This window comes from Zosterops lateralis (genome assembly GCF_965231275.1).
Source record: "Zosterops lateralis genome assembly, chromosome: 32".
NCBI lineage: Eukaryota > Metazoa > Chordata > Aves > Passeriformes > Zosteropidae > Zosterops > Zosterops lateralis.
The window spans coordinates 1,882,966-1,905,997 of record NC_139792.1 but is presented as its reverse complement, the minus strand read 5'-3'; the positions used below and the strand labels follow the sequence as shown (position 1 = coordinate 1,905,997).

General features: G+C 57.8%; 4 protein-coding genes and 1 long non-coding RNA gene across 5 annotated transcripts; 2 read left to right on the top strand and 3 right to left on the bottom strand.

Moving 5' to 3' along the window:
* Positions 1-2,648: 2,648 nt before the first annotated feature.
* Positions 2,649-8,738, top strand: ZBTB39 (zinc finger and BTB domain containing 39). Its single transcript, XM_083880925.1, has 2 exons — positions 2,649-2,704; positions 3,999-8,738. The coding sequence occupies exon 2, from the start codon at positions 4,091-4,093 to the stop codon at positions 6,215-6,217; it is 2,127 nt and encodes a 708-aa protein (XP_083737051.1). The 5' UTR covers positions 2,649-2,704; positions 3,999-4,090; the 3' UTR covers positions 6,218-8,738.
* Positions 8,739-11,028: 2,290 nt separating this feature from the next.
* Positions 11,029-16,256, bottom strand: ACKR5 (atypical chemokine receptor 5). Its single transcript, XM_083881146.1, has 2 exons — positions 16,190-16,256; positions 11,029-13,705 (listed from the first exon to the last, which is right to left on the bottom strand). Exon 2 carries the CDS (start codon positions 13,695-13,697, stop codon positions 12,603-12,605), a length of 1,095 nt encoding a protein of 364 aa, XP_083737272.1. The 5' UTR covers positions 13,698-13,705; positions 16,190-16,256; the 3' UTR covers positions 11,029-12,602.
* Positions 16,257-16,294: 38 nt separating this feature from the next.
* LOC310921052 lies at positions 16,295-17,551 on the top strand. Its single transcript, XR_014592079.1, has 3 exons — positions 16,295-16,401; positions 16,929-17,026; positions 17,175-17,551. It is a non-coding gene; the product is annotated as an uncharacterized lncRNA (long non-coding RNA).
* Positions 17,552-18,025: 474 nt separating this feature from the next.
* On the bottom strand, positions 18,026-20,275 carry LOC310921042 (retinol dehydrogenase 16-like). The gene is made up of 4 exons (XM_083881135.1): positions 19,517-20,275; positions 19,142-19,400; positions 18,463-18,626; positions 18,026-18,385 (listed from the first exon to the last, which is right to left on the bottom strand). Exons 1-4 carry the CDS (start codon positions 19,830-19,832, stop codon positions 18,165-18,167), a joined length of 960 nt encoding a protein of 319 aa, XP_083737261.1. The 5' UTR covers positions 19,833-20,275; the 3' UTR covers positions 18,026-18,164.
* A 121-nt stretch (positions 20,276-20,396) lies between these two features.
* LOC310921043 (retinol dehydrogenase 16-like) lies at positions 20,397-22,688 on the bottom strand. The gene is made up of 4 exons (XM_083881136.1): positions 22,244-22,688; positions 21,516-21,774; positions 20,952-21,115; positions 20,397-20,790 (listed from the first exon to the last, which is right to left on the bottom strand). Exons 1-4 carry the CDS (start codon positions 22,557-22,559, stop codon positions 20,573-20,575), a joined length of 957 nt encoding a protein of 318 aa, XP_083737262.1. The 5' UTR covers positions 22,560-22,688; the 3' UTR covers positions 20,397-20,572.
* Positions 22,689-23,032: the final 344 nt, after the last annotated feature.

Genomic DNA, 23,032 nt, shown 5'->3' with positions numbered 1-23,032 from the left:
CAGCCCCAGGCCCCGCCGCTCCGTCTCTGACCGCCCCCATCTCCCCCTGAGGATGAAGAACCGACGGCTGCTGGCGGTGCTGCTCCTCCTGGCGCTGCCGTTCGCCCTCGCCCGCCGCCTCCCCCCCGCTCCACCGGGCCCAGCGCAGGTTGGACCATCGGGGGGAATCCCCGGGAGCCCCCAGACCCTTTCCCACCCTTCTCACCCTTTTCTCTCCCGCAGGGGATGCCCGTCCCGGAGGCGCTGCCCTGGAGCGCCCGCGGCATCCCCGGAGCCGCCGCCGCCGCGCTGGAGCTGCTGCGGGAGGAGAGCGCCGGTGAGGGGCGGGGGGGACCCGGCTGGGAGGGTTTGTTGTCCCCCCTGTCCCTCTGCTCACCCGCCTCGGTCTCTTCCAGGTCCCCCCGCGGCGCCGCAGAAGAGTAAGTCCCGCCCGGTACCGGCGCCGGTGCCGCCTCCGGTGCCGGTGTCGCTGACGGTGGCTCGGTCTCTCCCCCCGCAGGAGACATGCACGATTTCTTCGTGGGGCTCATGGGGAAGCGAACAGCGGGACGGGGAGGGAGCGGCCCGTCCCCTCGGTGCTCCCCGAGCGAGGCCCCGCTGGGGGCGGCCTGAGCCGGAAAACGAGCCCTCCACAAGCACGGAGGAACCGGGGCCGGGTTGTGCCCGGTGTCCCGGGGATGGTGGGACCGAGTGCGGGAGCGTCCCGGGCCCGCCGGTGCCCCACGGAGCCCCGTGTGCAGCTGGATGTGCCCGCTATACACACCCCGTGTCTGCCCGGGACACGCGCAAAATGAGTCTCTGTGTCCTTGGCTGCGCCTCCAGAACCCGCTCGGGACGGTCCGCGGGGGTGGGGAGGGGGCAAAGAGCCCCCAGGGGGGTGGGGATGGGGATACAGGGATGGGGATGCGGGAAAGAGCCTACACGGGGATGGGGATGCAGGGATGGGGATATGGGGATGCGGGAAAGAGCCCACACCGGGGTGGGGATAGAGGAAAGAGCCCCCACGGGGATGGGGATGCAGGAAAGAGCCCCCAAGGGGGTGGGGGAAAGAGCCCCCAGGGAGGTGGGGATGGGGGAAAGAGCCCACACGGGGGTGAGGATACGGGGATGGGGATGCGGCAAAGAGCCCATATGGGGATGAGGATGCGGGAAAAACCCCACACGGGGATGGGAATGCGGGAAAGAGCCCCCAGGGGGATGGGGATGCGGGGATGGGGATATGGGGATGGGGGAAAGAGCCCTCACCGGGATGGGGATGCGGGGATGGGGATGCGGGAAAGAGCCCACACCAGGATGGGGATGCGGCAAAGAGCCCATATGGGGATGGGGATGCGGGAAAAAACCCACACGGGGATGGGGATGCGGGGATGGGGATATGGGGATGGGGGAAAGAGCCCGCACCGGGATGGGGATGGGGGAAAGAGCGCCCAAGGGGATGGGGATGCGGGGATGGGGATATGGGGATGGGGATGCGGGAAAGTGCCCATATGGGGATGGGGATAGAGGAAAGAGCCCACACGGGGATGGGTATGGGGATGCGGGGATGGGGGAAAGAGCCAACACAGGGATAGGGCTGCGGGGATGGGGATGCGGGAAAGAGCCCGCACGGGGATGGGGATGTGGGAAAGAGCCCCCAAGGGGGTGGGGATGCGGGGATGGGGAGAAGAGCCCCCAGGGGGATGGGGATAGAGGAAAGAGCCCGCACCGGGATGGGGATGCGGGGATGAGGATGGGGATGTGGGAAAGAGCCCGCGGGACCTGCGGGGCCGGGACTCCTGTGATTTTGGGCTACAGCAACTTGTCCCTTCCCCTCAGCAGTCCCAGTAACTGGAGAAGTGCCCCTGTCCCTGTCCCTGCCCGTGTCCCTTCCCGTGTCCCTTTTTGTGTCCCCGTGTCTCTGCCCGTCCCCGTGTCCGTGACCGGGTGGGTGTTTGTGTTCCTGCCCGTGCCCGTGTCCGTGTGTCCCTTCCCGCATCTGTGTGTCCCTGCGCGTGCCCTTGTCCGTGTCCCTTCCAGTGTCAGTGTCCATTATTGTGTCACATCCCTTGTCCTTAATTGTGTCCGTGTGTCCTGCCCGGTGTCCGTGTGTCCGTGTGTCCCATCCCTTGTTCCTAATTGTGTCCGTGTGTCCCTTCACATGTCCGTGTGTCCTCACACCGTGTCCATGTGTCCCCGTGTCCGTATGTCCCTGTGTCCGTGTGTCCCGACCCGTGTCCGTGTGTCCTCCCCCGTGTCCGTGTGTCCGTGTGTCCCCGTGTCCGTGCATCCTGCCCGTGTCCGTGTGTCCCACCCCGTGTCCGTGTGTCTAGTCCCGTGTCCCTGTGTCCCTCCCCATGTCCGTGTGTCCCTATGTCCGGACCTGTATCCGTGTGTCCGGTCCCATGTCCGTGTGTCCTTGTGTCCGTGTGTCCGTGCGTCCCACCCCGTGTCCGTGTGTCCCTGTGTCCGTGTGTCCCCTCCATGTCCGTGTGTCCCGTGTCCGTGCGTCCCACCCCGTCCCACCCTGTGTCCGTGTGTCCCGCCCCGCGTCCGTGTGTCCCCCTGTCCATGCCCTGCCCGCTCCGCTGCCCCTCTCCGGGTCCTCCCCGCCGCTGGGGGGCGCTGCCGGCCGCGGCTCCCGGAAGGCGGCGCGGGCCGGGGCGGGCGCGGGGCGGGTCGGTGCCTTTGTGTGAGCCGGGCCGGGATGGTGCGGGGCGCCGGGCGGGTAAGGAGCGACCCCCGCCCGCGGCCCCCGGCCCCCGCAGAGCCCCCGGACCGTGCCCCCGCCGCCAGCCCCGCGCCCACCCTCTCCTGCCCCCCTCCCAGGGCCTCTCGCCGCCTTTCGTGGCTCCCCCAGGGCTCATTCCTGCCCCCCCTCCCCAGGCCCCAAGGGGGGCTCTGCTGTTTTCCTCCATCTCCTCCCGTTTTTCCCGGAGCAGCTTCGGGACTCCCCGTCCTCTGCCGGCTCGGAGCCTCCTGGCTGCCCTCTCCCCCTCCTTCCTTCTGCCCCCGGCCCCCCATCCCCTCTCCTGCTCTTTTCCCTCCTGCCCCATCCCCTCCACAGGAATCCCCAACCCCGCAGGAATTGCCCAGGTGTTTTTTGGGCTGGGGAGCGTTTGCCTTGCAGAGCCTTCCCCGCGGTGTTTTCATGCTCCTCCTCGCCCTTCTGAGCTGGCAGTGGTGTTTTTCCCCATCCCTCCACATCCCTGGGGAGAACAGCCCATCCTCTGCCCCTTTGGTTTTCCCCAGGGCAGGAGCAGCTCCAGCGCCTTCCAAACTCCTGCTCTTTGCTGCCTTCTGGGTTTGCTCTTCCCTGTCTCAAGGAGGGGAAGGCAGTGGATTAGGAATAGGGGGATTTAATGATAGAGCTCCCTGGGTAAGTTTGTGAAATCCCAAGAGCTGTTGGGACAGGGGGACAAAGGCAGTGGGACAAGCTGGGAGGACACTGGGGGAATGGCCGGTGCTGTGGGACAGGTGTGGGGAATCTGAGTGTGCCATTGGATAGAACAAGAAATCCCAGGGGAATCCACAAGGCTGGAATGCAGAGAATCCCACCTGGAGCCCGAAGTCTCCTTGTGGGTACAGGTGGAATCTGAAGCAAAGGAATGAAGTGGCTGCAGCTGGAAGAGACCCAGAGGTGAATTCAACTGGCGTGTCCAGCCTGAGGGACATCTCTTTGGAGAGGAGCCTCGTCCTCAGCTCAGGAAGAAGGGAAATGTCTGGAACAGGCTCTGGTTGGGTTTCAGAGGCAGCAGCATCTCTGTCCCTGCCCCAATAGCAGTGGGACCTTGAGGCTGCCTCTGAGAGTCACTGTCTTTTTGTTTTGACTTTGCTGCTTTGCACATCCAGCCTTTTGCTTCACAAAATTGGTCTGTGAGGTGACAAGACAGGTTTAGTCCCTCTCCAGCTGAGCAGCTGCTCCGTGGCTCCTCAGAAAGGTGGAAAATTGGAACTATGACCAGAAATGCTGTTGCTTTTTTGGCTGTTAAATAACAATTTTTTGCGTTTCCCCTCTGCAGAGCCCCTTGCCCTGCCAGTTCCTGCTCCCGCCGCGGATGAAAGCGTGAAGGCCGAGCCGACCAGGAGAAGGGACTCTTGAGCAGCTGCTAAGATGGGCATGAGGATCAAGCTGCACAGCACCAACCACCCCAACAACCTGCTGAAGGAACTCAACAAGTGCCGGCTCTCCGAGACCATGTGCGACGTCACCATCCTGGTGGGCTCCCGCTCCTTCGCCGCGCACAAGGCCGTGCTGGCCTGTGCTGCTGGATACTTCCAGAACCTCTTCCTCAACACGGGGCTGGACGCTGCCAGGACCTACGTGGTGGATTTCATCACTCCAGCCAACTTTGAGAAGATCCTGAGCTTCGTGTACACCTCGGAGCTCTTCACCGACCTCATCAATGTGGGTGTTATCTATGAGGTGGCGGAGAGGTTGGGCATGGAGGATCTGCTGCAGGCTTGTCACTCCACCTTCCCTGACCTGGAGAGCTCGGCTATCACCAAGCAGCCTGCTCTGTCTGTGGGGGAAGGCCGGGCTGGGCCGCTGAGCAGCACCTCCTCGGAGCAGAGCCACTCTTTGGGGGACATCCGGAGCGGTGCGGAGCACTTCGGCCCCGAGCGGAATTACCTCCTGCACGGGGACGTGGCAGGCAGCTACAAAGAGGATGACAGGAATGCTGTGGGTGAGGCCAGCCAAGCTCTGCCCCTGATGCACCCACAGCAGCCTCCCAAGACAGAGCAAGAGTCGGATCCGGGGCAGTTTGCCCCAGTCACGGGTTTGGGGGCCCAGCCTGGTGGGAATGTCGTGGCACAGACCACTGGGAACTGCCCTCAGTACAAGGCCCAGAGCAATGGTGACTACAGCAAGGGTGGCTTCTTCCCCACTGACCCCTCCCTGGATGTCTCCACGGGGAGCAATTCCTGCCCCAGCAACAGCGACCACTCCAAAGAGCAGGGATTCGAGCAGATGGATGAGCTCCAGCTGGAGGATTTGGGAGAGGCCGAGCTGCATTTTGAGGATGCTGGAGAAGAGCTGGTCCCATCTGAGGAAGTGATTGAGCTGAGCGATGACAGCGAGGAGGAGCTGGCCTTTGAGAGTGACAGCCGGGACAGCAAGGCCATGCCCTGCCAGGTGTGCAAGAAGGTGCTGGAGCCCAACATCCAGCTGATCCGCCAGCACGCCAGGGACCACGTCGACCTGCTCACCGGGAACTGCAAAGTCTGCGAGACTCATTTCCAGGACCGAAATTCCAGGGTCACTCACGTGCTGTCCCACATCGGCATCTTCCTCTTCTCCTGTGACATGTGCGAGACCAAGTTCTTCACCCAGTGGCAGCTGACGCTGCACCGGCGGGACGGGGTTTTTGACAACAACGTCATTGTCCACCCCAGTGACCCCCTGCCTGGGAAAGTGGCTGTATTTGGGGGAGGGCCCGGCCCTGAACTGGCCTGTGCTGCCTGTGGAAAGCCTTTGGCCAAAGATTTCCATACGGTCCGGAACCACCTGCTGGAGCACGTGAACCTGAAGAGCCAAACGTGCGGCGTGTGCGACCAGCGGCACCTGAGCCTCTGCAGCCTGATGTGGCACACCCTGTCCCACCTGGGCATCTCCGTCTTCTCCTGCTCCGTCTGCGCCAGCAGCTTCGTGGACCGGCAGCTCCTGGAGAAACACCTGGCCGTGCACCAGCACGTGGAGGAGGCTCTTTTCCAGTGCCACTTCTGCAGCCAGAGCTTCAAGCTGGAAGCCGCTTACCGCTACCACGTCAGCCAGCACAAATGCGGGGGCAGCCTGGACATCCGGGCGGGATTCGGGGAGCGCCTGCAGCCTCAGGGGCTGCCCAAGAGGAAACTGCCCGAGGAGTTCCTGAGCGAAGAGCTGGCTCTGCAGAACCAACCGGGCAACAGCAAGTACAGCTGCAAGGTGTGCGGCAAGAGGTTCGCCCACACCAGCGAGTTCAACTACCACCGGCGCATCCACACCGGGGAGAAGCCCTACCAGTGCAAGGTGTGCCACAAGTTCTTCCGCGGGCGCTCCACCATCAAGTGCCACCTGCGGACGCACTCGGGGGCCCTCATGTATCGCTGCACGGTGTGTGGGCACTACAGCTCCACGCTCAACCTCATGAGCAAGCACATAGGGGTGCACAAGGGCAGCCTCCCGCCAGACTTCACTATCGAACAGACTTTCATGTACATCATCCATTCCAAAGAGGCCGAGAAAAACACGGATAGCTGATGGGGGAGAGGAGGGAGGAGTGAGTGTCGGTGGCGGAAGCCTTGGAGGAAAGGAAAGAAGAAAAACAAAGAAGAAAAAAAAAAAGAAGTTGTTTCGTTTTATTTAATGGTCAGGCATCATGGATGGAGTTATTTTTTTGGTTTTGGTTTAGTTTGTTGTTTTTTTTTTTTTCTTTTTTTTGGGGAGCCTTCCTAAGGCTTTTTAGATTGGTGGCGTTGTACAAATTAACAGCACGTGAGGTACATCACTGTTTCAAGGAGTCTGTCGTGTTTACTTACCTCTGGTCCTGTTAGAGGCCATCGAGTTCTGTGCTTTTAGCATTTCTCACTAGTTTTTGAGTCTAGATTCTATTTTTTTTTATTTTATTTTATTTTATTTTTTTTTGGAACCTTTTAGCCCACTTGACCAGGCTAACCCTGAGCTTGTCCACAAACTGATGCTGCTAAGATTTTCACACCTGACCTCAGTGGAGAGGGACAGAGCCAGAGCAGGTGCTGGACTCGAAGGAAAGGAACAAAAGAGAAAGAAAAAAAAAAGGAAAAAATAAAAGACGTTCTGGGCATCCCTGGTGTTCTGCTGCTACTGCCAGGAGATGGGCAAAGTGTGCTCTGGGATTGGCCATTGCTGCGTTGCTGGGGAGAGGAGCAGGAAGCACCTGAGTGTGTAAACAAGGAGAAATCCCAGAAGGAAACCAGGAGCAGGGGATTCACAGATTCCCAGGCCGTGTTTTCTCTGCTGTGGCTGGGACTCGCTCACGCCCTGAGACCTGGAGGAGGAGATGAAGGAGCTACAACGACCTCCCTGCAGAGCCTGTGGCTGTGTGAGCACAGGGATCTCCTGGAGGACTGGAGAGGGAAAGGGAAGCAGGTCTGTGCTCCCGGGAGGTGATTTGTGGTGGCCATGGAGAGCCAGGAGTCTCCTGGCTCTGCTCTGCCCCAGCCTCACACTGTGCCCCGGGCAGACGAGTCAGGATGAAGCTGTTGCCTTAACTCCCTGGAAGGAGGAGGGACCTTTCTCCTGCCAAAGGGATCCCCCTCTCTCCCACACCCTGGATCGCCACATCCCGGACGTGATCCGGTGGCAAATGTGTGTGGTTGGAATGATGTGAGTTTATTCTTGGAGTGGGAGCCACGGTGATGGTTTGGCCTCTCTGGCTGAGTGTTGGGCACTTCTGGGGTCTCTCCTGGGTGTGGGGGTCTCCCCTGGGTGTGGGGGACTCCCCTGGGTGTGGGGGTCTCTCCTGGGTGTGGGGGTCTCCCCTGGGTGTGGGGGTCTCCCCTGGGTGTGGGGGACTCCCCTGGGTGTGGGGGTCTCCCCTGAGTGTGGGGGACTCCCCTGGGTGTGGGGCTCTCCCCTGGATGTGGGGGTCTCCCCTGGGTGTGGGGGACTCCCCTGGGTGTAGGGGACTCTCCTGAGCATGGGTGGCTCTCCTGGGCTCTCACGGGTGGCTCTCTCCTTCTACATTTCACTGCCCCTTGGTGCAGGAGGCTCTTCTGGGCATGGGGAGCTCTCCTGGACACATGTCAAGCTCTCCTGAGCACAGGGAGCTCTCCTGAGCTCCTCTTGGCCCTGTGTCAGGTCCACCTCAGCACGGGGGGCTCTTCTGGCCACTCCTGGGGGTCTCTCCTGGCCCCCCCGGCGAGGTCGGCTGGTGCCAACAGCGTTAACACTGGGAAAGGCACGGATAAGCTTCTCCCCATGTTACCCTGCTGTGGGGCAGAGGTGGGGAGGAACAGATAATTTCCAAGCTGGGACTGCCCCTCGGGTAACTCATTCTACCTCACAAACATGGAAGTGCTCGGGGCTCTCCAGCCTCGGTGGTCGTGGATCGGCTCCAGCGCTTCTGTCAAGTCTTGCTGTTACTGAAACTAAACTAAACTATAAACTAGTGATTTGCAAACCCTGGAAACTCACCCCGCTGCCCCCTCCCTGTGAAAGGACCCCCCCCCAGGAAGGGACACCCAGGAAGGGCCATCCTGCAGCGGGGGAGAGCTCAGAGCACCCCGGGGGTTTCTCTTCTGGCTCCGCCGTGGCCTTGGGCAAGTCACTTCACCTCTTTGCCTCAGTTTCCTCATCTGTAAAATGAGGGTGGTACCTCCTGTGGTACTGACCTACCTCCAGGAGCAGGGAGGGTGCCTGGAGCCTGGCTTTGGAGGAGTGGAGGCACCAGAGCCAAGGTCAGCTCTGGGCTGGCCTGGCTGCTGCATCTCTGAGTTCTGAACACGACACTGTGGATCTGTGTTGAGCTGTGTTGGGTTTTACAAGAGAAAGGGTGATTTTGGGAATGGTGTGGTGCTCTGGGAAGTGTGGGAGCTTCTCTGTGGGCTCCTCTGAGCTGCTCTCTGTGTTCTGGGGTTTCTGGGATGGATGAGGCTGGAAGGGACCATCAGGGGTCACCCAGTCCCACCTCCTGCTCCTGCAGGGTCCCCTCAGTGCAGAACTCAGGTCTGTGCCTGGCTGATGACAGGCTGGGGCCAGGGACAGGGATGGGCACTGCTCTGGAGGTGGCTGTGAAGGCTGTGAGAGCCTTGAGACCCTCCTGGAATGTTCCAGAAGCCGTGGTGAGCTTCAAGGAGGGTCTGCAGCCCCGGATCTCGCTAAGCTGAAAAGCAAAAGCCTTTTGTGCACATAAACCAAAAAAAGAGAAGCTTTTACACCGAAACACCAACAGGTTCATCCAGCCCTCACTCCTGGCCCTGGAGGGGAAAGCAGGAGCCCCCTGCTTGCTGGTGGCTCTGATCCAGGGAATTTCTGTTTGCCTGGGTTAAAATGGATCATTCCCACATGGAACATCCCTAAATCTGCAGTGGAGGGGCTGCAGGGATGGGTCTGGACCTGCTGCTGCTAACTCCTGGGGGGAGATTCCCAGAGGGGTCAGAGACTCCCCCAGGAGGGTCCTGGGTGTTCCTGAGCCTTCAGGAGTTGTCAGGGATGTCATCCCTGTCTCCTGTGTCCAGACAACCTGGCTGGGAGCTCCAGTTCAGCTCTGGGAGAGTCAGAGCAGTCGCTCCATGCTGGATTTCATTCCTTCTCCATCACCATGGGCACACCTGGCTCTCTCCTGTCCCCACCGCCCTTGGTGACTGTGGAGACACCGACCTACCTCTCCTGGGGCAGCCTGAGGTGTTTGGGATCCTGGGGGTAGGAGAGGGGAAATTCTGGCAGCGTCCAGGTCACGGAGCCTCGTGGGGAGCCCAGACAGGGAATCCCCTCTGAGCCCAGGCTCACTCCCATCCCCAACACAAAATCCGCTTCCCCTGTTCTCAGTGGATCCAGGTCTCTCATCAGAGTAACTGATCAGAAGAAGAAAAGAACAAGAGTTGAACTTGCTGTCTAACCTTTTTTGTTAAGTTAATCGTAGGTACTGACCTCCTGCTATTTAAGTGTTTACTATCTATTTGCTGTAAAGTTTTGTATATTTTGTAAACTTTCCCCCCCTCACCCCCTGAATCGTAGATGTCTAAAATCGTTGTACATCGGGTTCTTTTCTACTCCATTGTTCAGCACAAAGTGTGTTTTTTATTTAGAATAATAAAATGGAAAACATTGACCTCTCGTAGCTGCTTCTTTATAAAACCTGTTCCTCCCAGGAATGCTTGGGAAGCAGGTGAGGCCATCCCTGTGTCATGATCCCACCAGATTTGTGGCTCCAGGGCTGGGAATGGCTCAGGGGAACAGGGTGGGACATTCCTGTGGGATCCAGGAGCAGGAGGGAGTGAGGGGTGGAGCAGCAGGGTGGGAGCAGAGCCCATCCCTTGGGGAATCCCGGGGTTTGTGTGCCAGGATGAGCCTTTCCTGTGCTGCCAGCCAGGAACTGGGGCTGGGAACTGAGCTCAGCAAAGTCAAGGATTTACTGGAGCAGGTCCAGCAGAGGCCACACTGGTGTTGGGTCAGTGGTGAGCAGAGACTGTGGGAGCTGGGCTTGATTAGTCTGGAGAGGAGGAGACTGAGAGGGGATTCTATCAGTCCATAAAAATATCAATATAAATATCTCATTTGAGATCTCATCAATCCATAAAAATATCTCAGATATCAATATTAATGACTCATTTGAGAGGAGATCTCATCAATCCATAACAATATCTCAGATATCAATATAAATATCTAATTTGAGAGGAGATCTCATCAATCCATAACAATATCTCTGATATCAATATAAATGTCTTATTTGAGATGAGATCTCATCAATCCATAAAAATATCTCAGATATCAATATCAATATCTCATTTATAGAGGAGGAGGTCTCATCAATCCATAACAATATCTCAGCTATCAACATAAATACCTCATTTGAGAGGAGATTCTATACATCCATAATAATATCTCAGATATCAATATAAATATCTAATTTGAGAGAAGGAGGTCTCATCAATCCATAAAAATATCTCAGATATCAACATAAATATCTCACTTGAGAGGAGATCTCATCAATCCATAAAAAATATCTCAGATATCAACATAAATATCTCACTTGAGAGGAGATCTCATCAATCCATAACGATATCTCAGATATCAATATAAATGTTTTATTTGAGACGAGATCTCATCAATCCATAACAATTCCTCAAAGGTGGGTGCCAAGAGGACTTTTCAGGACAAGGAGCAATAAATGACCATAAATTAAACTACAAGAAGTTCCACCTCAACACAAGGAAGAACTTCCCAGGGAGGTGGCAGAACACAAAAAAGGAGTGCCCCAGCCCAGGTCACCTCATGGGCGACAATTTATTTGAGGCCACTCTGGCCTTAAGGTCTGTGGACAAAAATGCGGAGAAATTAAGACAGTTAAAAATTAAGTTTATTAGGTGAAATACCAAATTTTACATGTTTAAAGATCTTGAATATATTTTTGCCCTGGTGAGTGGCTGGTTGTGTATTTATCATCCATTTCTTCATTGGAAGTGGGAGGGAATTAACAAAGGGAAGCTCAGGGAGGATTTGGGATCAGGGAATGAAGGTGGTGGGGTCCTCTGGGGTTCTGCACTCAGAGATGTGAGGAGCAGAGGAGAGGAACAGCCTGAGCTGCTTCTCTGAACAGGGAATTCTGATGAGAGGGGCTGGAGCCTTCCCAGGATTTCTGTCAGACATGGATTTGGTTTGTTCCCTCAGTGCTGTGTCCTGGGATACAGAGGAACATCTTGCAGAAGGAACCTGATGTATTTAAGGTATTTAAGGTATTTAAGGTATTTATGTATTTAAGGTTTATATATTTATGTATTCCCTTTCCAAAAAGGAACTGGCAGAGCTTTCCCAGCCAACCCCACGATAACCCCATATCCTTCTTAACCCTTGGTCATGGGTTTCTCCCGAGACATCCTGCTCCCAACCCCCTGTGCCAGCATCCTGTCCTCAGAACTGCTGATGCTTTGCTTTTTTTTTTTTTTTTCATGACGTGTTCCTCGAGCAGCTCAAGGCCTTTGGTAGATTTATGGGGCTCTGTCACCTTCGCCCAGCGAGGGCTCGACCCGCTGCACGTGATTGAGATCGGCGTCCAGACAAGGATGAACTTTCTCCGGATGCTCCAGTTCCTTGCACGGCACAAGCTCAGCCCTGTGCTCCAGCTGTGAGGTTTTTCTGCACATTCCTGTGCTCCCACAGGGATTTTGGTGGGAGGGGAAGGGTTGTTGGAGCTTGATGGAGTTGAGGAATGCACCCAGTGGCTGTAAAAACCTGCCAGGGGATGCTCCAGAGGAGGAGTGGGATGGGGGACCTAAAATTCATGTGGAGCTGCCTTTCCTGGTCAAACCCAGTTTAGCCATCGTTAATTTACCACTGGGTTTGCAAAATTGCTCTGAAGGAGTGTCTGATCTCGAATTCAAATTGTTCCTCCCCTCTGGTCTGTGCCCTGCTCAGCGCCTTGGGCTACTTCACCTTCATCTCTCAAAAATCAGGCTTTGGACACAGTGAGGGGAGGTTTGTGTTCCAAAGGGATAATTCTTTCTCTTTCACTTGGAAAGGCACTCACCAGGCAGTGCCGTGCCCAAGGCTGGGGGTCAGGGGCAGTTTGGGGACGCAGGAACACCCGTGATGGGGCAGATTGTGCACTCCAACCCCACAGCTTGGGGCAGGATGGGGATCTGATCTCGGGGCTGGGTTGTGTCAGACACTGAGTGGGGTAACAAACTTTATTATTGCAAGGGTTTTTTTGTCAAACGGGGAATAAAATTTTCTCTTATCCTTTCCTTTAGGTTGGACACAGCAGCACTCTAGAGCCAAGATGTCCATAACTCCCAGCTCTCCTCAAACCTGGCACCTCATCTTGCCACAGGGGGTGCCCAGACAAGAAAAGCTGTGCCCAACCAAACTGTTGTGTCCTCAGCAACAGGAAAACTGACCCCACTGTCCCCAGGGAGCCACCACGACCGGTGGGAGAGTCCAACCCCCCTTAGATTGGAGGGCTGTTGTCCTTTGAGATGACTATGGAGTGCTGCGTGCTGGAGGAGGAGTTGCCAGCACCCTTCTGGCCCCCGTGGTCCTTTGGGATGTACTTGACCACGGCGGAGATGAGTTTGCTGCGGAAGTTCTTGCTGAGGAAGTTGTAGAGGACGGGGTTGACGACACAGTGGAGCAGCGTGAAGCAGTCAATGATGTCGTAGAAGAAGTAGAGGAAGTGGGCGAAGGTGCAGTGCAGGACGATGTGGTTGCCCTCCAGGGTGAGCAGCGTCAGCACCACATGGAAGGGCAGCCAGCTGACCAGGAACACGCCGATGTAGGCGTAGATGAGCAGGCAGTGCCTGCGGCTCTCGGGCTTGGAGCGCCGGATGAACCGCGCCGTCAGCACGTTGAACACCGCGATGACGGGGAAGGGGATGAGGAAGCCCACGGTGGTGGTGGCCAAGCTGACCGCCAGCGCCCACTCATCGTAGGTCTCAAATGGGGCCATGAAGAGGCAGACGGGCTCCCCAGTGTTGACCAGCTGCATGTGAGCCACCTCCAGGACGGGGATGGTGGCGGCCAGGACCCAGCTGCAGGCGCAAACCACGCGGCGCGCGCGGTGCTGGTGCCGGCGCCAGAAGCTGGAGGAGCTGGTCAAGGTCACGTAGCGATCCACGCTCAGGCAGGTGAGGAAGAAGATGCTGGCGTACATGTTGGCGAAGTAGAAGTAGTGGGTGAAGCGGCAGAGGAAGCTGCCCCAGAGCCAGGTGTAATCCAGCATCACCTCCAGCATCCAGATGGGCAGCGAGAGCATCACCCCCAGGTCGGCGATGGCCATGTTGATGATGTACAGGTTGACCAAGCTCTTGTGGCCCCGCGTCTGCCAGTTGACCCAGATGACCAGGAGGTTCTCCACCAAGCCCACCACGAAGATGACCAGGTAGAGGATGAAGAGAAAGACCCGCTTGACGTTCTCATCCAGGCTGAACTCGCAGTAGGTGTAGGTGTGGTTCAGGAGGTAGATCAGCTCGGAAAAGTTGTGGTAGTCCCCAAACTCGCTGGGGACAGTGTGTGTCTCCGTGGGGACAGTGGTCACCTCGGCCATCCTGGTGGCTGCAGGGAAAGGGAGAGCACTGAGCTGAAACACAGAGCCTTTTTGTGGGGCTCAAAAAGATCCTTCTGGGGGTTTCTAACCCAATTTTCACTCCTATGGTGACTCCCTACAAGATGCCATGTCCACCCAGGTGTCCACCCTCACATCCCAGGATAAATTCCAGCCACAAACAACAGTCACCACATGTGGTGGCCGTTCCCTGTGCCAGAGCCTGGCCTGGGACACACACAGGTGCTGGTGACTCTGTCCCACAGACTCAGCTCCAGCGGGAAAGCCACCTCTGCCACCCGAGCCCTCGGTCATTGCCAGCCGCCCTCACTCTGCAGGGAGCCATCAGGACATCCAAGTAGGTGACAAAATTGTAAATTTCAGGGAAATACAGTTGACCTGAACATCCTTTTATTGCCCCAAGTGAGAGCTCCGATCCCAGCACAGCTGCATCATCTGCACGGCGAAGATGCTGCAAACCCCGTCCAGCCTGTGATGCTGGAAGTGTTCAGGATTGGGGATTCCCTTGGGAATGCCGTGGGGGTCTGTGACATTCCAGAGGGGAATTCCAGAGCCTGGCAAGCCGGGACCGAGCCACAGCTGGGTGTCCCCCTGATAGTGTCATCCCTGTGTCACCCACCCGCCCCGAAACCAGGCAGAGGCTGGAGCTGCCACCCCCAAAGCTCCTGAACCTCCCCGTCCTCTCTGCACTGCAGGTCCTGAGGGGCTGCTGGAGCTGAGGATGGACAGATGGAAGACGGGACAGATGGACGGGAGGGGGGAGAGATGGACAGGAGAGGGACAGAGAGGTGGGAGAGGGGACAGGTGGTGAAGAGGAGAGATGGACAGGAGAAGGGACAGAGAGAGGGGAGAGGGGACAGATGGATGGGAGGGGGGAGATGGACAGGAGAAGGGACAGACAGATAGAAGACAGGACAGATGGACCGGGGGGAGAGATGGACAGGAGAAAGGACAGAGAGGTGGGAGAGGGGACAGGAGAAGGGACAGAGGTGGGAGAGGGGAGAGATGGACAGGAGGGGAGAGATGGACAGAATAAGGGACAGACAGATAGAAGACGGGACAGATGGATGGGAGGGGGGAGAGATGGACAGGAGAAGGGACAGAGAGATGGAAGACAGGACAGATGGACGGGAGAGGGGGGAGATGGACAGGAGAAGGGACAGAGAAATGGGAGAGGGCACAGGAGAAAGGACAGAGAGATGGGAGAGGGGACAGATGGATGGTGAAGGGGATAAATGGACAGGAGAAAGGACAGAGAGATGGGAGAGGGGAGAGGTGGATGGTGAAGGGGAGAGATGGACAGGAGAAGGGACAGAGAGATGGGAGAGGGGAGAGATGGATGGTGAAGGGGAGAGATGGACAGGAGAAGGGACAGAGAGATGGGAGAGTATCAGCGATTGAAGGAGAGACGGGGAGACTGACTATGATGAGAATCCGATTTTACTCAGGTTTTTCAAGAACTTATATACTATTTCAGTAAGGTTAATAATTTCTACTACAACAATTAGGTTAAAAGATCATACAAACAACTCACACGTTTTTCAACATATTTATGTAGGGAATTGATTGAATCTTCTTCTTTTAAGTAGGTTTCTAATCCTGTTTTCTCATGAGCTTAAAGTTCTGTTTGTTTTTTCTAGGGCATCCTAGTCACCAGACTAGATGTGCTAATTAAATCTGTCTTAATCCTGTGAATCTCCATAAGAGAGGGGAGAGATGGATGGTGAAGGGGAGAGATGGACAGGAGAAGGGACAGAGAGGTGGGAGAGGGGACAGATGGTGAAGGGGAGAGATGGACAGGAGAAGAGACAGAGGGATGGGAGAGGGGACAGAAGAAGGGACAGAGAGATGAGAGAGGGGAGAGATGGATGGTGAAGGGGAGAGATGGACAGGAGAAGGGACAGAGAGGTGGGAGAGGGGACAGATGGATGGTAAAGGGGAGAGAAGGACAGGAGAAGGGACAGAGAGGTGGAAGACGAGACAGATGAATGGGAGGGGGGAGAGATGGACAGGAGGACAGGAGAAGGGACAGAGAGATGGGAGAGGGGACAGATGGACAGGAGGGGGGATAGATGGACAGAAGAAGGGACAGAGAGATGGGAGAGGGGAGAGATGGATGGGAGGGGGAGAGATGGACAGGAGAAGGGACAGACAGATAGAAGACGGGACAGATGGACGGGAGGGGGGAGAGATGGACAGAAGAAGGGACAGAGAGATGGAAGAGGGCACAGGAGAAGGGACAGAGAGGCAGGAGAGGGGAGAGATGGATGGTAAAGGGGAGAGATGGACAGGAGAAGGGACAGAGAGATGGGAGAGGGGGCAGATGGATGGTGAATGTGATAGGGGGACAGGCGGACAAGACCAGGGACAGACAAACGGGAGAAGGGACGGATGGATGGGAGAGGGGACAGATGGACAATAAAGGGCACAGACAGACAGAAGGAACACGAAGGAGGAGGGACACACTGGCTCACCAAAGGGCTGCTCAGGGGCTGCTCGGGGGCGGGGGGATCCTCTCGGCTCAGCAGCTCAGGCTCCTCTGGGCGCGGAGCTCGGGTGGGCTTGGTGGCCTCTCGCCGGGCAGGAAATGACCCTCGTGGTGCAACATCCTGAGCCAGCCCAGCGCGGGTGACATTTGACTGGATTTCCAGCCCCGGGACTCGCCTCCCATTTGATTTTGCCGCAGGTGAGGTGGGGACGGGCCCTGGGCAGGTGTCGGTGGGGAAGCCGCAGGTGCCTGGAGATGGATGGATGGATGGATGGATGGATGGATGGATGGATGGATGGATGGGGGTCCCTGACGCTTCCTGAGTGTCCCCTCCACTGTCACCCCTCTGGGCTTTGAGACTGGATCCTGCCTGGATCCTTCAGTGGGGAAAATACATCCCAGGTCTGGGAATCCTGCAGGGTTGGGGTGTGTTATAACAAAAGTGCCAAAACTACCCCTGATGCCACCTCGATGAGCTCAGGGTTCTTTTCGGGGCCAAAGGGCTGAAAGCTGAACTCTCTGCCGGAGAAATGGCAGATGGATGTGGCCAGAGAAGCACCTCTGGCCAGGGCAGCAATTAATCACAGAGCTGTGATTGCTCTGGCAGGGGAAGCCAGGGGGCTCAAGCCTTGCCCCGGCCCTGGGGAAGGGGCTGATAGGCAGAAAATTTTGCATCGGGTTGCAAGTCCTGCGAAACAATTGCAGGAAATCTCCTTTTTTTCCAGCGGGATCAACAATTGGCTCGGAAGGAAGGCACGGGGAGCGCTGATAAAGTCGGGGCTCACAACAACAAGCCCAGCAGCGCTGGTGACCCCTTGGGCAGGTACCAACCGCCTTCCAAACAGGAACTCGGCACATTTTGGCTCAGTTGGGGCCGTGGGGGTGGTGAGGGGCTGCTCTGCCATGGAGGGGATGGAGGAGCTTTGCCTCACCCAAGGGGGAATAAATGCTCTGCTGGTTCTATTTAACAGCTCAGAGAATTTCCACACAGAACTCTGGGGCTCAGCAGGACCTGGGATTGTGCAGGGGCTGCTGATGCTGGTGGGAATTGTTGGAAAAGAGGAGAGATTGTTGGAAATTGGGAGGAATTGTTGGGAAGAGGGAGACTGACTCAACCGATGTTGATCAATCAGGCGAATGCACACCTCAGAGCTCTGCCCCTCAGCTACTGATCCCTAATCAGCTCTTAATTAGCTTGATGAGTGACGCGGGGAGCCCAGGTGATGATGGATAAACACCGTGCGGCTTTTCCCAGCTGCTTCTCCGGCACCTCAGCCGGGCCATCCCTGGAAATGCCGTGCCCAGAGGATGGAAAAACACACCGCGCTGCCTTTCCCAGCTCATTCCCTGCCTGCAGAACCGGGATATTTCTGGGAACAGGCAGTAGCCGGGATCTTGCCACAGGACCCCCGGGTGGGACTGTGTTGCCCCTGCATTTCTTGATTTCAGGTGTTTGAACCTTTGCAGCAGCTTCTCATGCTGCTTCATGTAAATAATATTGTATTCTTAGAATTTATCTGTATGTTTTGGATAGTTGTTCTCTGAGAGAGAATTTGAGTGATGGTCATAGTGACCAATGGAGTCAGGAGGTTGTGACCTCCTTGGGTCAATCTGGGCCCTCTGTACAAAATGTATAGAAGTTGTTGGAGTCAGATAATAAAGAGCCTTCCATGTTTGACCCTGCTGTACCTGCTGTCCTCTGTGAGGGTCCGCACCACATCACAACGTGTTGCCCCTCTAAGGGCAGGGGTAACAGGACTGGCCCACCAGAACCGTGGCCACCATCGGACACCTCGAGGCTGGAATCCCAACATTTCACCGACTTTATTGAACACATGAGACACCCACGGGCGCCTTGTCCGTGTCCCCACTTTGGTGACCATCATCAAGGCATCCCATTGGCCGGGATGGACTGGAAGAAGCCAAGGATGGTGTCCATGTCCCCACTCTGGTGGCCACCATCAGGGCATCCCGTTGGCCGGGACAGGCTGGAAGAGGCCAAGGATGGTGTCGGACAGCCAGGCCGGGCAGTAGCTGAGGGGCAGGAAGAGCAGCCGGGCGTCCCAGCCGGCGGCGTAGCGGCTGCGGGGGCAGCGGGACAGCAGCGCGTGTGTCACGGCGCCGGTGACGTGCCACAGGCGGGAGCTGCTCAGCCGGTGAGCCAGGCTGGTGGTCTTGGCAACTGTGTGGGCAGAAAGGGGTCAGCCCAACAGAGGTGGGGTCACCAGGGGTGATGGGGAGGTGTGGGGATGGATTTACATTTGTCCAGGTAGTGGCGGCCGTAAGCTGCTTGGGTTTCTGCCGGGAGCCGCTCCCAGAGGTGGGTAAAGGTCTTCACCAGCGGTTTGGGGTCGATCATTCCCGTCCGGAAACCTCCAGGCTCAATGATGGAGACCTGCACCCCGAAGGGACGCAGCTCCCGCCTGCCCAGAGTGGGGATGTCAGCGGGAGCTGCTGCCACAAGGAGGGCAGAGACCAGGGCGGGGAGTGAAGGAGAGTTTGTGACACCCCCCAGGCATCTCATCATGGACACAGGGGAGCTCTGGCCTTGCTCCAGGGACTCTCTTGGATCCCAACACATCCTTGGACCTCAGCATCCCTCTGGATCTGGGTTCCTGGAATCCTCCTGTGCTGTTGGGACCACCACAGGCCCCAGAGCATTCCCAGATCCTGAGACCTCCTCGAATATCAGCACCCCGAGACACCCCCAAACTCCAGAACCCCGGGACCTCCCAGACCAGTCCATCACCCCCACCCCAAGATCCCTTTCCTCCAGAGCTCCTTGAAACCTTTCCCCTGGCTGCACACCCACGGCTCCAGCCCTGCCCACACTCCTGCCCTGCTTGTGGTCAGCGTTTCACAAGCTCTCTGGGGAACAGGGCAACTCTGGGGATGATGGATGAGCATGGGAGAGCTCTGGGAGCTGCCACAGACTCACCTGAGGCTGTCAGAGAAGGCTTCCACACCGTACTTGGAGATGCAGTACCCACCACCAAAACAGGACACACGGCCCATCACACTGGACATGTTGACCACACGTCCCCGTGCCCTCCGGACCAGGGGCAGGAGGCTCAGTGTCACCTCCACCAGCCCCACCAGGTTGACATCCAGCACCTTGACAAAATCCTCCTTGCTCAGCCACTCGTTGGGGGCGCAGGGGGTGGCGATCCCTGCGTTGTTCACCAGCCCCCAGAGCCCTGGAGAGGAGAGGGATGAGTTGGGGTTGTTCCAAGGCAAAGGTTGAGTGGGCAAAGTGGATGAAGGACCAGTGGGGTCACAATGGAGTGACAACAAGGGGGGTGCCCCATCCTACCTCGATCACCCACACGCTCCCGGACCCAGGCGGCGACACGGGCGATGCTCTGGCTGGAGGTGACGTCCAGCAGGACGGTCTGGAGCCGGTTGGAGGTGGCCGCCCTCAGCTGCTCTGCCCCGGCCTCGCTCAGGCAGGCGGCCAGAACCCGCAGCCCTTGCCCGTCCAGCTGCCGCGCCAGCAGGTTCCCGAAGCCGCTGTCGCATCCCGTGATCAGCACGTGTTTGTCCGGCAGCCCCGGCACCGTCTGGCGCTCCCGGTGCCAGCGGCGCAGCAGGAACAGCCCCAGCAGCGCGGCCACCACGAACGGCCACATTCTGGGCACTGGTGACAGCCTGTGATAGCCACGCTCAGGCCGTATTTATAGAGCCGGGACTGCGGGTGAATTGTGTCCTGGTTTGTGGTTTCTGTAATTCCCGGCTTTGCCTCGCACCACTCCCTGTGCCTGGGGCTCTGCTGTGCCCTCAGCAGGTGGATCTCAATGCCCCACGGAGCTGGATTTGGTGGAACCCTCAAGACACAGCCAGCAGCACCAACCCTGGACTTTTCCAGACCTTTCCCTCTCGCCTCTCATGTACTGTCCCCAAATATGGTGATGGAATAGGACAGTCCCCCCCACCAGCTCGGTAGGAGGAGGAAGATAAGGAGAAAGCAGAGGAGGAGGATTCTATAAGAGGCTGCTCGGTCCTTTGCCTAGAGGGAAATCTGCTCAGGTTGGAACAGGTCTGAGTTTCACTGGCATGTGTCAATACCTGGGGTGGCAGTCTGGGCAAGTCCCCGGGCACCTTGTCAGGGGCTGGATCCTGAATGCAGCAGGTGCTCAGGGGAGCAGCCAGAGGCTCCAGGCTCAGTGCCACAGCCTGAGAGGAACACCATGGTCTGCCAGGAGGGGACAGGGTGTCTTTATTCAGGACAAACCCATCCTTGAGCAGGGGGCAGAGGGTGAGGTGTACACGCAGTTACAAATTCAGTGTGGTCCTGGCAGCAGCTGATTCTGGATCCCACCGTCCATCATCAGATCCCACTCCGCTCCTGGCTGCCCTCTGCATCCCCACCTTAGGCTTTCCCAACAGATTTGGGGTAGAACAGGGTGAACAGGGCGTCGGTGAGGGCTGAGGGCAGGTAGCTGATGGGGATGTAGAGCAGCTTGGCGTCCCAGCCCGGAGAGTAACGGGCACGGGGGTGGAGGCTGGTCAGCGCGTGCTCCATGCAGTTGGTGACCAGTGACAGGTTGGAGTTGTAGCTCTTCTGCATCACCTTGAGCATGGCCACAACTGCAGAGGCAGAAAATGCTGCTGAGACACTGAAGCTGAGCAGAGCCAAGTGGCTCCACGGGGTGTTTGGGGCAGTGGGATCCCCACGGGACCCTCGTGGCCCTGGGGATGTGCCTTGTGTGTCAGGAGAGAATCACTCAGCATTTGGGGGAGGTACTTACGCTGCCTCAGGTAACCCTCCCCATAACTCTCTTTGATTTCCTGTGGAAGCTTCTCCCAGCTGGAACGGAAATTCTTCTCCAGGTTGTCAACGTTGGTGATCATTGTTCTGAAGTAGCCCGGCTCAATCACACTGACCTTCACCCCAAAATTCCGCATCTCAAGCCTGGAAGGGATTGAGTCCTGTGGGACATGGGAGCAGCACCAGAGCGTGTCCATGCCCACATTTCTCACAGCCAGAGGCGTGGAGCAGAGCCTGACCCTGTGCCAGCCCGGCACATGGCTGAGACACTGTGTCAGCAAACATTTGCCATATCAGGATGGGTTGGGAACAAAGCAAAGCTCAGGACAGCGGGGCCATGTCCTGCAGGATCTTGGACAGGGGCAATGTCCATAGGGGAGGGTCCGTGCCAGCACAGGAGCTGCTCACACTTCAGCAGCAGATACAAATCCGACCTGTGCTCGGTCACATTTGCATGAGGAGGACGGGGGTTGACAACAGCAACTGATAAAGTCCAGAAAAACAAACTGGAAAATCAGGATGGAGCCGGTTGGGTCAGACTCACCTGAGGCTGTCAGAGAAGGCTTCCACACCGTACTTGGAGAGGCAGTAGCCACCACCAAAGAAGGACACACGGCCCATCACGCTGGACACGTTGACCACACGTCCCTGTGCTCGCCGGATCAGCGGCAGGAGGCTCAGGGTCACCTCCACCAGCCCCACCAGGTTGACATCCAGCACCTTGACAAAGTCCTCCTTGCTCAGCCACTCGTTGGGGGCGGTGGGGATGGCGATGCCTGCGTTGTTCACCAGCCCCCAGAGCCCTGGAGAGGAGAGGGATGAGCTGAGGTTGTTCCAAGGCCCTGCACCTGTGATGTCCCTGCCCTTAGAGGGGCAACACGTTGTGACGTGGTGTGGACCCTCACAGGGGACAGCAGGCAGCAGCAGCAGGTCAAACATGGAAAGCTCTTTATTATTTGACTCCAACAACTTATACACACTTTGTACAAAGGACCCAGACTGGCCCAAGGAGGTCACAACCTCCTGACCCCATCGGCCACTCTGACCATCACTCAAATTCTCTCTCAGAGAACAACAACTATGCAAAACACACTGATAAACTCTAAGAACACAACATTATTTACATGAAGCAGCGTGAGAAAGCTGCTGCAAAGGTCCAAACACTTAAAAGCAAGAAATGCAGGGGCGATCACCTGTGTTGAGTGGGCAAAGTGGATGAAGGGACAGTGGGGTGAGAATGGGATGACAACAAAGGGGGGTGGCCCATCCTACCTCGCTCACCCACACGCTCCCGGACCCAGGCGGCGACACGGGCGATGCTCTGGCTGGAGGTGACGTCCAGCAGGACGGTCTGGAGCCGGTTGGAGGTGACCGCCCTCAGCTGCTCTGCCCCGGCCTCGCTCAGGCAGGCGGCCAGAACCCGCAGCCCTTGCCCGTCCAGCTGCCGCGCCAGCAGGTTCCCGAAGCCGCTGTCGCATCCCGTGATCAGCACGTGTTTGTCCGGCAGCCCCGGCACCGTCTGGCGCTCCCGGTGCCAGCGGCGCAGCAGGAACAGCCCCAGCAGCGCGGCCACCACCAACAGCCACATCCTGGGCGGCAGCGCCGGGATGGGGAATGGGAAACGACCAGGGGAGGCTCGTCCCGACCTTGGTGTTGTTGTTAATAATTAATTAGCGGATTCCGGGGGAGTCACCGCGGAGATGCCGCTGGATCCTCCCGTTAATACCGGGATGTGGGATGGGCTCCGCCCCGTCCTCCCACGGGGCTGGCCCCGGTGCTGCCGCCTGGAGCCCCAGGGAGTGCCCCGGGGGTGTCCGGGCTGGGGGCAGGGGGTGCCCCGCCGGTGTCCCGGGGGCTGCGGGCAGGGGGTGCCCCGGGGTGTCCCGCCTGCGCTCCCGCCGCTATTGCCGGGAAGAGTTAACGGGAGCGGGGCAGCGCTCGGGGGTTCTGTGCCGCCCTCCCGGGAAGCGCCCAGGACCGACCCGGACCCCGGGACAATCCCGGGCAGCCCCTCCTGGACCCCCCTGGATCCCGAGGCGCCCCCTGGACCCCCACGCCCCC

What these genes read in the sequence shown, in the direction of transcription:
- ZBTB39 (XM_083880925.1), top strand. Translation starts at nt 4,091, where the DNA reads ATGGGCATGAGGATCAAGCTGCACAGCACCAACCACCCCAACAACCTG.
- ACKR5 (XM_083881146.1), bottom strand. Translation starts at nt 13,697, where the DNA reads ATGGCCGAGGTGACCACTGTCCCCACGGAGACACACACTGTCCCCAGC.
- LOC310921042 (XM_083881135.1), bottom strand. Translation starts at nt 19,832, where the DNA reads ATGTGGCCGTTCGTGGTGGCCGCGCTGCTGGGGCTGTTCCTGCTGCGC. An exon ending in GGAGCGTGTGGGTGATCGAG is followed by an intron (nt 19,401 to 19,516) that starts GTAGGATGGGGC and finishes TCTCCTCTCCAG; the next exon opens with GGCTCTGGGGGCTGGTGAAC. An exon ending in GCCTTCTCTGACAGCCTCAG is followed by an intron (nt 18,627 to 19,141) that starts GTGAGTCTGTGG and finishes CACTCTGGGCAG; the next exon opens with GCGGGAGCTGCGTCCCTTCG.
- LOC310921043 (XM_083881136.1), bottom strand. Translation starts at nt 22,559, where the DNA reads ATGTGGCTGTTGGTGGTGGCCGCGCTGCTGGGGCTGTTCCTGCTGCGC. An exon ending in GCCTTCTCTGACAGCCTCAG is followed by an intron (nt 21,116 to 21,515) that starts GTGAGTCTGACC and finishes AATCCCTTCCAG; the next exon opens with GCTTGAGATGCGGAATTTTG. An exon ending in GGAGGGTTACCTGAGGCAGC is followed by an intron (nt 20,791 to 20,951) that starts GTAAGTACCTCC and finishes CTGCCTCTGCAG; the next exon opens with TTGTGGCCATGCTCAAGGTG.